The following is an 11,941-nucleotide window of genomic DNA, read 5'->3' as shown; positions in this document are numbered from 1 at the left end:
TCTGCTCCTGAATCAGCTGGGTGGGTCTTGCCTCTAGCCTCTTTGCAGGGAGTTCTGCTGAAGGGTTCCCTGCTGGGCCTGCAGCCTGGGTTAAATGAGGATCCGCGGTCCCCGGGTCATCTCACTCACTGGCCGGCCCTGCGCTCTGGGTCTATTCAGGATCCGGAGGGCCCCGGGTGGTCTCCCGCCGGGCCTGTGCTCTGGGTCTGTTCAGGATCCCGCGGCCCTCGGTAGTCTCACTCACGCCGAGCCTGCGCTCTGGGTCTCCTCACTACTCTTTATGCCAGATTCTTTTCCTATGCTTGGGAAATTTTCTGCTATTACTTCTGCAAACAATCTTTTTGTGTCGTTTGTATTGATGCCTTCTTTTTCATTGACACCTGTAAGTCTTGCGTTGTTTATCTTTGTGTCATCCTGTAGCTTTTAAATTGTTTCCTGGTTCCTTGGGACAACAAGTGATTAAAAGAGATATGATATTTGGAATACAGTAGTACAGTTAGCAATAATAATAACATTATGCACACTTCAGAAGTGGACAAACTTTGATAACTATCAGTTTTTCACTTTAGACCATAGGAACAAAATTTATAGTTATATAACAGAACAAATCATAAATTCGGAGTTTGATTTATGTATTAATACAAGGTCTTGCTATGCAGCTTAGACTTGCGGTGATCCTCCTCTCTCAGTCCCCCAGCACTGGAATCACAGGTGTGCACTAGCATGCCTGGTTTTGGTGGCCAGCTCTGTGCAGGGCTGTTATAGCATGTGATATGGGAATCAAAGAAGGGTCCTTGCACTTTCCAGGCTGGCGCTTTGCCACTGAGCTATACCCCCAGCTGAATGACTACTATGAAGACAATATGCAATACAACAGTTGTTAAATTCCTATCATCTTCTTTTTTGAAATTCTGTTTTATTTCTAAAGATTTTTAAAGTTATGTTTTTCTTTTTAAAATAAAAAAAAAATTAGGAGAACTGGAGGACAAGGCTATGTGCTCCTGATTGCTTTGGTTACCTGGATTCTCTTGGAGAAGCTTGCTGTGCTGGTTTTCCTGATAGGAATTCAGCTGATGTCATCGTGGGAGGAGCATGGGACCTCACTATTGCTGAGGAAGACTGTGGTCCTCATTAGGGGAGGTCTGGTCCTTCCCTTGATCATCACTTTGTGGCTGTTCAGCAGATCTCTCTCAGCACAGACCCTTCATCCCACTTATGCAGACTTTCTACTTCTACAGTGGACCTTTGGGTCTTCTCAGTGCAGATTCTTGATGAAAACTTGCATAGGACATTGTCATGGGCTCTAGGCCTCCAGTTTGACTCATGGAGGACATTGCCATGAGCTCTAGGTCTTCAGCTGGACTCATGTGGGACATTGCTATGGGATCCAGGCCCTTAGCTGGAGTCTTTGAGTCTCTAGTGTGTGGGCTGATTTCTGGCCGTCTTATTATGTATGTGACTCTGGGTGAATACTATAAAATAATCCTGTGGAATTTGTTTTCATAGAGGGCTTGAAGTACTCTGCTCCATGCTCTTCTTGCTTTTATGGTTTGTGAAGAGAAGTCTGCCATAATTCTGATGGGTTTTCCTTTGAATGTGATCTGCTTCTTTTCTCTAGTGGCTTTCAGTATATTATTTTGTGTTGAATTTCTGGGATCTTGACCATTATATGTCTCAGTATGTTTTTAATTGGGTTGAAGTTATTGGGTGTTCTGTATGCTTTGGTTACCTGGATATCATATTGTTTCCTCATATTTGGGAAGTTTTCTGCTATTACTTCTGCCCGTATTTTTTTAATGTCATTTGTATTGACTCCTTTTTTCTCATTGATACCTATTAGTCTCACATTGTTCATCTTTGCATCATCTTGCAGGTGATGAATTATTTTTTCCTGTATCCTAGTTATTTTTAAGAGATCTTTTCACTAGCTGCACTAATGTCTTCAAGATCTGAAACTCTGTCTTCACTTTCACTCAAACGGTTTTGCAAGCTTGTGATTGAGATTTTAAGTTCCTCTATATCTCTTTGACTCTGCTTCATGCGATCTATTTCCTTCCTGAATTGCTCATTCAAGGAATCCATCATTTTTCTAATCTCCTCTATTTTTTTTTATCAATGTCTTCTTTAGAAGCAGTTATTAATTCTTTTACTGAAGAGTTTTTTTCAGATCGGGTTTCCTCCATATGTTTCTGCATTTGATTCTTTACTTCAGATGCCATTAATTCAGAGATTTTTCTTTTTAATCTTTTTTCTTCATATTCTGGAGGGACTTGAAGTTTAACATATCAATACTTGATGGAAAATGTCTGTTCCATGTTATTTCTAAGATGTTTGATATTCAGACACATAGTGAGGTCAAGCTCAATTGCCTATGTTATAGGGTAATAGTATTAAGCTTCTCTTCTGGAGGGTTAACAACTTAAGTTTGCAGACCAAAAGTTAAAGAAAAAGAAGGGCTACAAGGACAGCCAACCTTTTGGCCCTAGCCTTTCAAGGTCAGTAAGGACTCGGGAAATAGGAGAACCTGTATAGTAACATCCTGTAACTCAATTGTGCCCCAAATTTTCTGATCAAGGAGATTTTGTGGCCACAGAGGAAAATGATTGATGATGTAGAGTGTGCCTAAGGAGAGTCACATGGAGAGAAAACATTCTCTCAAGCTTTCACAGAGAGCAAATTGATCAAGCAATGGCTGTGAACTCATTCATATGGCTGACACTGACAAAGGATCTACAAACTGAAGTACAGGGTTTCAGGCTAAATCCTGAGGGGATTTGACTGACCTTATCAAATACAAAAGTTGCATTTCTTCTTGCGTATGTCTTGATCTTTTTTGGTCTTAACCATCCAGTAGAAAAGTATGAAAATGAAGTATAAAAAGTAAAGCCATATTAATATGCTGAGCTGTAAAAGGCTCAAGTCAACAACTTCGGACATTGACAGTCTTATGGAAAACCCACTTCTATTATGGACTATTGAACTATATTTTGATATTTTGCTGAATTCATGCACCTACAGTATTTAAATGACAATGGAATGCCCTTCTCTGACAAAACTAACCAAAAAAATGAGATACAAATGAACAACCATTTTGTATCTGTATACTCAAAATAGTTAGGATAGATATACAGCTCCATAATCTTAATTCAATGAATAGCAAGGTTCTAATAGTGTTTGAGACGGGATATCAGGTCTATATCTTGTACAATGAATAACCACTAAGAGAACTATATGGAATGTATTAATTATTGAAAATGTACTAGGAATCGGTTGTGAAACTGTGTCATTGCTATTTGTTTCTCATTGAAAGTATTAAATAAAATAATCCTATGGGAGGAAAAAACAAAAAAAGAAATCCTTTCATATCTGGGGTGGAAAAGTAACCCAAACAGCAACAACACACACACAAAAAATTTTTCCCCCCGCTGGTTCAGGCTGCCTTAAGGGCAGGTCTAGCGCAGCTTGTGGAGCTGGGGATTGACCACAATCCTCTGTGCCTGACTGGGTTTGCCTAAGCAGGTGCTTTAAACAATTGAGCTAACCTGCAAGCCTACCAAAAAATAGAGCTGAGATTCAACTTGAGAAAGACTGGTTTTATTTTTTTCTTTTCTTTTTTTTTCTTTTCAAAGTTTTATTGATAAACAGCAGTGAGACAGTTTCAAATCAAATCGGAAGTACAGTTTCAACAAAGAGACTGGTTCTTTAGCTTATAGATTTCCACTGGGTTTCATGTCATAGCAGTTACATTCTGGTAGCAGTATTGTACATCAAAGACTTACAGTTTCGTGTGTGTGCCTGTAAATGCTCTATAGTTTGTAAAGACTCATAAAAACTTATTTCATTAATAGGTATCTGGTCCTTTGTACAATAATATTATGAATCCACCAGTTTGAATTTTTCCTTAGTCTTTGTTTACAAGATGTCTGGACCTTTTGTTTTTTATTTTTATTTTTTGGTTCATGATTGTCATCTTTGTCCATTGCCATCTCAGAGTAATATTTTTGGTTAGTATTGTGTCAGAGAGCAGCAGCAGAAAAATGATAGACTCCCATAAGGTCACTAACAATGCTTTGTAAAAGCTCATTAAAGAATTTAAAGTGACCTCAAGGGGACCTTTAGAGACTCCTTTAGAAAGCTTTATTTATCAGCAGCCTTCTGTTGTAGATAGGATTCTCCAGGGACAGAACCAATAGGAAATGTAGATAGAAGAGAGGGGAGTTATCTGGGGAATTGGCTTACGTGTTCATGGATGCGAGAATCCTGTGATTGGCTGTCTGCAAGCTGCTGAACTAAGGACATGGCTGGTATCACTAAGTCCAAAACAAGAGGCCTCAGAGCCAGAGAAGCCATGTGTGATGCTTAGTCTGAGGACAAAGTCTCAAGAGTGTTAGGGGCTGCTGTGGTCAGTTCCAGAGTCCGAGACCCAGAGAATTTGGAGTTCTGACATCTGAGGGTAGGAGATGGGTGCCCTGACTTCAGAAGAGAGGGCAGGAATTTGCCCTTACACCACTTTTTGTACCGTCTGTGCCTCCAGCTGGCTGTGCTGTGCTGTTCTTACTGTCTCCACCCAGATCAGACTCACATATGAGTCTGCACTGGAAACACCCATGCAGACAGCCCTAGAAATGATGCCTTCCCTTCCATGGAGATGACCCTTGGTACTGTAAAATAGTCATGCATTTTGGGTTTTTGTGTTTGTTTGTTTTGAGTCAGTCTTGGAGACTGTGGACTTTACTGCCTGACAACCTCTGCACTGTGGCTTTGGACTTGGAATGTGTTTCATAACCTCCTTAAACCTTGGCCTCTTCAGTTGTACCTGGGCATAATGCACAATGTCAAAGTATTTTAAAGATCACATGTACTCAGGTGTATAATGTGTTTGTGGTAGACCTGGGACTGCGAATACTGTCAGGTGTTAGTTATTATTGTGATTGATGGTGCTAGGCTTTCAAGAGCCACCTAGGTATATTCTGTGCACAAGGTATGCCCTCTGTGGACTAACTAGTCTGGACATGGCTCAAGTAGAAGTCTCTTGAGATTTTAGTCTGAGAAGTAGTTGTCCCAGCTACACTGTACAATACTTAATGGTAATTTTGATTATTCTGTTTCCTGGTGCTATATCAAAGTATCTAAGGCTACATGCTTTGTAAGGAAAAAAGTTAACTTAGTGTAGTTTTGGAGGTAGAAAGTCCAAGATCAGGTTGCACCTAGATTCAGCCTTTCATGATGGCATCATCGTAATAGGAATGTGTGGGAGACTAATGACAGGGTGAGCCAGGTAGCCAGACAAAGAGTCAGAAGAATTCACTTTGGCAGGAACAGCAAACTCACTCTGTAGGCCAGCATTTAGCCTTTTGGAAGGCAGTGCCCTAGTGCTTTAATTGCCTTCCACTAAGCCCCGCCTTTTGAAGGGCTGCCACCTCTCAGTGCTGCCACCCTGAGGACCAAGCTCCCAAGCCAAGAGCCTTTGGGGGGGTGCACTCAGGCAGTCTCCAACCCATAGCAAGTCTGTGAATGAAGAGGTGCACTCCCATTAGGATCCTTCATTTATAGAGTGCCTGGTCCTGCTGAGTACTTCGCATGTGCTGATGTTATGAGAAAATAAGTGTCTCTGTCCTTGTGGAGCTTTTATTTCATTTGTGAAATAAAATATGCAAACAGAAATTTCACAGATTTTAATCTTCTACTTAAACTATAGAAATCTGGATGTTTCCCAACACTGTTCCATGTAGAAGGTATTTAATATATAACAGCAAGTACTCTAATTGTCAGCGTCTAATCATGATTCCTATTTTTGTGCTGGCTATTTTTAGACTTACTTCTCAAATACCCTGTCACAAATGCTATAAGGTACTTACAAATAACAGAACATTTGAGGTATTCTATTGAGAAAAGTATCTAGTAGTTGATACATTAGTGTTATTATTTAGTCAAAGCAGTTCTTTCTTCATAGGAATGTGCAGTGAAATTTTAAATTGTTCTCAAACTACGCTATTATAATACTTTAGGGATCAATTTCTTATGTACCCTACTTCTTTGTTTAAAAAATTGTGTTGTAGGAAGTTTTACGTATACAAAGTAGACCATGTAGTATAGGGAGCCCTTATTTGACCATGTCAAGTGTCAATAGTTTATCCATATCCTCATTTTCCTTCTTGTTAAGAGAAGCAAATTTCAGCTGTCCCATTTCTTTATAAATACATCAATATGTTTCATTCTAAGAGATAAAAGTGTGCATAAGATGCTTAATCATAATTTCCTTATCATACCTGTTTTAGTTACCTTTTTCCTTCCTGGTATAAAATATTCACAGCCCAAAGTTAAGGGAGGAAAGGTTGATTTGCCTCACACTTTCTAGAGGATTCAGTCTAGTCTGCTGGCTTCAAGGCAGGGTGGGACGGTAGAGGGACATCACAAAGGAGAAGCAGTTCATTGTGGGCAGAAGGCAGCAAGGCAAGCAAGGAGGAAGAGAAGCCTTTTTCTATCCCTTATATTGTATCTAGGCTACTGGGATTGGGACAGTACCAAACCAACCAGTGGACTGAGTTAGTAATCACCCTCCCTTAGTCCTAGCATTGTGTCGGGAATCAGTCATGCAGTCTGGATTCAACCATCTCTGAAAAAGCCCCATCTAGCACTGCGTGAGACTTTGGGGGAGCCATCTAGATATGAGCTGTAACAATACTTGAAACTTCAATTTCATTTCTTAACATTACTGAGTATTGAGTTAATTTTCAACTCACTGTAGTTCACCAAAGTCTTCTTTTCACTTTACGTTAGGTTGGAGAGTGAAAATAATCTTTATGGCTCATTAATACGTTTTGAACAGCTCTTACTATGTAGATGTTCCTTTTTCATCTTTTATTTTCCTTGCAATTTATTCAGTTAAGAAACTGGTTCATTTTCCCCTTGGAATTTCCATCTGCGAGATATAGCTGATCACCTCTGTAGCAACGTTAACATGTTGTGCTGTACTGTCTACTGTTTAGTAAACTGGTAAAAATATCAAGAGAGGGAACTTACAGTTTCTTTTTCCTTCTTTATTTTATTCTTGCCTTCTCTCTGTCCTTCTACATCCTTACTTACTAATCATGTGGGTAGTATTTCTTTTTCCTTAAGGAAACATAGATGATTTTTTATTTTGCTTTTGCTAGCTGTTTTTATACTTCAGTACCTTGATTCACTTGGGCAGTAATGGCATAGAGATTTCAGTGTTGTAGACAGCCCGCTGCGGCATGCAGGGTGCAGGTTTCCTACCACTACTAGGGATTGCAAACTCTATCATGATGATTTTAATTATTAAGTCCATTCATTGTGGGGAGTACTTCCTTAAAGAAAAGCTTTCCCTAATGTCCAGTCTGCTTAGGTAATTATACAGCTTATAAATGAAGAAAATTGGGTATATATTTAATTTTTAGTTTCTGAATTTTTAATGATAGGAATCATAGGGAAAGTCCTGGCGTATTTATATAAAACAAGCCTTGAATATATAGAAGTAGTTAGGAAGCCAAAATTGGAACATTTTTAGTTTCAAAAACTGAAAACAACTAGTTCTTAAGGACCATCAGCAGGTTTTAAAAAAAAAATTATTTATTTGGTACAGCATCTAACTATGCAGTGTAGACTCATAGTGATCCTCCTGTCTCAGCCTCCCCAGTGCTGGGATTACAGGCATGCACCACCATGCCTGGTTTTGGTGGCCAGCTCGGCGCAGGGCCTGCACAGCCTGGGGTACTGAGGATTGAACCGGAGTCCTTGCACTTGCCAGCAAGTGCTTAGATGGCTGAGCTATCTCCCCAGACTGTCAAGCTTATTTTAATGAAGCTTTTTATAAGAATTTAATCCTGTATGCTTTAAGAAACATACCTCCAGGGTTGAGGAGATGGCTCAATAGAATAAGTGCTTTCTTGGGAAGTGCAAGGGCCTGAGTTTAATCCCCAGTTCCGCAAAAAAACAAAAACAAAAACAAAACAACAACAACAACAACAACAAACCCAGAAACATGCCTCCTATAAAGACAGTGGCGTTTTTATTTAGTTAATCCTTTGGAACACAGTGGTGGAATGTGACCTCTGAAACCAGACTCCCTGTTTTCAGATCTTGGTTTTTCACCTTGGGCACATTACTTGATGTCACTGTGCCTCAGTTTTCTCCTCATTCCCATGGGGACAATCCTCAGACTTCCCCCGGAGGGTTGCCGTGAGGCTGGGGTGAGTTTGTACATATCAGAGGCTTGGAGCAGAACCCATCCCGCTGTCAGCTCTCGGTGTGAGTTGTGGCTGTGGTTATTGCTTTTCTTTGTAGAAAAAAAAAAAGGGAAGAGGGAACTTCTTGTGCTTATTTTTATCTTTGTTACAGTTTTACTTTTTGTGTGTATTTCTGACACCTATTTCATGAGCTTTAGCCTTCTTAATGTCTCATTGTGAAACCCTACTGACTTAAAACGTCTAAGCAGTGAATAACTGATAATACCATAAAAGGAGAAAAAAATGAAATGTGTTTCTCTTGCTGGTACCTCTTTTATAGTACCAAATAGTGTTAGCATTTATTTCTATGTATGGCAGTGTTTTCTATTGAGCTGTGAGGCCTTTAAAGCAGGAGACTTACTTTCTGCTTTTGTGTTTAATACACCGTCTCCTACTCTTTTTGAAGCTTAAGCGTCTGATATTTTTGTTCCATTATATATACTAACATCTCATTTTTCAAATTTGCTTGGTAATATACTTTTCAGGATCACAAACAAGTGAATTTTCTAGATACCTGACTACTTGGGTTAGTAGTACATCCTTGTAAACAGGAGGGTGTCATTTTTTTAACTGATTTACATTAATATCATTTCTTCTTCTTCTTTCTTTTTTTTCCAATGCTGGGCATTGAACCCAGGTCCTTGTATTTGCCCAGAAAATGCTATACCACTGAGTTATAAGCTTTTCCTTGGTTTTAAATTTTATTTTAATTAATTAAATTGGTTCTCTTATGTATTTAGTACAGAGTCTCGCTATACAGATCAGACTTGGAGTGATTCTCCTGTTTTCAGCTTCCCAAGCACTGGGATTACAGGCGTGAGCCACCATACCCAGTCTCAGTTATTGTCTTAGTGCTCCAGGAGGCAGGGCTCCACACAGCATGCTAGGGATTGAGCCCTGGTCCCTGTGTCTGCCTAAGCAGGCACTTTAGTCCACTGAGTTATCTGGCCAGCACTTTGGGATTTTAATTTTTCTGATAAACATCAAGCACTTCCCAGTCTTTTAAAAATATATACACATTTGTCATTATGCATATTGTTTGCTTGGGTAATAAAATAGTGTGTACGAGGAGCCTGACGACAATCCTGCTTGTGTTGTTCTCTATTGCATATTCTCAAGTTGCCTTATAATTTTTTTCTTTGTATCTTATGTCTTCTTTTTCTCTTGTTGTTATGACCTACCACTGTCTTTTCTTTCTGCACCAAATATCGCTGGTTTCCTAGCTTCAAGTTTAATGCTTAGGTAAAACCTAGAATAGATTGATTTGATGATCAATATGTTAGAATTTTAAAAAGACTGAAGTTCTATGCCAAGCTTGAGGTTATTTTTTTTTTTAGTAAAATTGGAATGTTCAGCACATAAATTGTACGACACTTACCTATGTGACCTTTAAATATACTTTATGACATTGCTGAGGCTGTCATACATGACTTTAGTGAGTGATGATGCGAATGAAGATTGATACAAAGGAATGAAATGCCTGTCTTTAATGCTTCCATACTGTCAGCTAAACCTAGAGTTTGGGATTTGAATTCAGAACGCCTTCACTCTAAAATCCACTTGTGTTGGTACTAGACTAATGTGAAAAAGAAGTTACCACAGCTTTAAAAAACGTTGGGCCTGGGAGATAGCTCAGCAGCATAAGCGCCTTCCTGGCAAGCACAAGGTCCTGAGTTTGATCCCTAGTACCAAACAAACAAACAAACAAAAAACCAAAACCAAACAAACCAAAAAAACCCAACCAAAACCAAAAAATAAAAATTTTTGGTTTAAAACACAATCTCTTTGCCTTTGGCCTATTATTGACATTTTTCTCTATCCGACCTTTCAAAAATTTATCTCACTTATAGATTCTTTTAATCACACATGGTCAAAATGTATTTTATAACATTATAAATTACACAAGAATAGGTCATATTTAGTAATAGATACTTTAAAAGGAGTCTATTGTTTAACCTGGTTACTATGTTTACTTGAAAGATTTCAGTTGAATATACTTCTCAAATTACATATAGAAAGTAAATGAATATGTGATTTTAGGTACAGGTCATCAAGTGCTAGAAAGTATTAAAAAATACAAAGTAAAGTATCTTTGAGGCATTTGGTATCTGACATGAATTCAAATTCTACTTCTTTTAATCCAACAATGGTTGTTCTATTGCATATTGTTGTCTTCAAAGTAGTTGTCCAGATTACCAGAAATAAACATGCAAAATTGGTAAAAAATATTAAGCATTAATCGCTCCTGTCAGCAAATCAACAGAAATTAATAATACAATTATCTTAGCCATCTTGAGTGTGTGTGTATTTTTCCTTTTTTCTTTCTTCTTCTTTTCCTCATTGAAGTTCTTCTTTAAGTTTTAGGATTTTGGCTTGTTCAGTCCTTCTCAGAGTAATTGGAAAGAGCTGGACATGGTGGTAAATGCGTGGAGTCCTAGTACTTGGGAAGCTGAGGTGAGAGGATTGAAAGTTGTAGATCAGCCAGACGTACCCAGTGAGATCCTGTTTCAAACAAAACAAGTTTTTATTTATTTTTATAGTTTTATTTTTAAATGTACTTGGTACAGGGTCTCACTACAGAGCTCAGACTCATAGCCATCCTCCTGTTTCAGCCTCCCCAGCTCTGGGATTACAGGCATGTGCCATCATGTCCAGTTTCTGTGGCCAGCTTGGAATGCTGGGGCAGGGCTGGTGCAGCATGTGGTATGGGGGATTGAACCCTGGTCCTTGTGCTTGCCGGGCAGTTGCTTACACCGCTGAGCTGTTCCCCAACCCAAAACAAGTTTTTAAAAGGATTAAATCAGCACTGTTTTTCTCTACTTAGAATTTCAAATCTGGATAAAAGTATAAATGAAAGGAAAAGAAATACTTATTACACAAAAGGAATTGTTGGCTGTAAATGAATGTCTCACCTTTGTCATTTATTTTTACCTGCAGGCCACCTGTAATATATTCCTTATTGGGCTGAAGTGGAGGCTTATGAAGTGGAGCTCCTCTTCACTTTCGAGGTGAGCCTATTTGTAGTATATTTAAAGCAGTCTGCTGCTTCTTGGGAAACTTTGTCATTCCCTTGTGCTTGGGGAAATATTACAATTACTCACAAAATGCTGTCCGTATGGAGTGCGGGGCTAAGAGCTGGATCTCCCTGTCCATACCTGTGCCTGTGGCAGATGTCCTTTGGGTGTCCTGGCCCTGGCTCTTCCATATCTCAGTGTCACTGTGTCTATTTTTAAAATAGGAGTGATAAGGCAGTTCCTCTAAGCTTGCCTGCCAGGTTACATGTGGTGAGAGCAAACTGTGATAGTGGCTAAGAAAATGTTTCATTTAGGAAAATGTAGGGTAGAGGAATTAATATTGTGAACTGTTGCCATGAATTAAATGGAAATTACCAGTTATATGTACAGAATCTTTTTTTTTTTTAAATGTATTTTGTATGGGGTCTTACTAAATAGCTCAGACTCCTAGTGATCCTCCTGTTTTCAGCCTTCCCAGAGCTGGGATTACAGGCATGCTGCACCATGCTTGGACTTGTTCACAGGCTCAGCGTGCCCCAGGGCTAGGGCTGGCATGGCATGCGGGACTGGGGATCAAACCCAGGTCCCTGTGCTTGCCTAAGCAGGTGTTTAGTCCACTGAGCTATCTTGCTGGCCCTCGATAATCTTTTTTTTTTTTTTTTTTAACATTTATTTATTGTG

The 11,941-nt window shown here is 39.2% G+C and overlaps 1 protein-coding gene across 1 annotated transcript in view; it reads left to right on the top strand.

The window, feature by feature from the left end:
* The window catches only part of LOC111815167, a 91,230-nt gene that overhangs the window by 75,398 nt on the left and 3,891 nt on the right, over positions 1 to 11,941 (top strand). The window contains exon 4 of the mRNA XM_023709469.1: positions 11,184 to 11,254. Coding sequence (XP_023565237.1) covers positions 11,184 to 11,254 — 71 coding nt within the window. The remainder of the gene's footprint in view (positions 1 to 11,183; positions 11,255 to 11,941) is intronic.

The sequence above is a fragment of the Octodon degus genome, unplaced genomic scaffold, assembly GCF_000260255.1.
Source record: "Octodon degus isolate 3935 unplaced genomic scaffold, OctDeg1.0 scaffold00012, whole genome shotgun sequence".
Classification (NCBI taxonomy): Eukaryota; Metazoa; Chordata; class Mammalia; order Rodentia; family Octodontidae; genus Octodon; species Octodon degus.
This window is presented reverse-complemented; position numbering and strand designations above follow the sequence as displayed.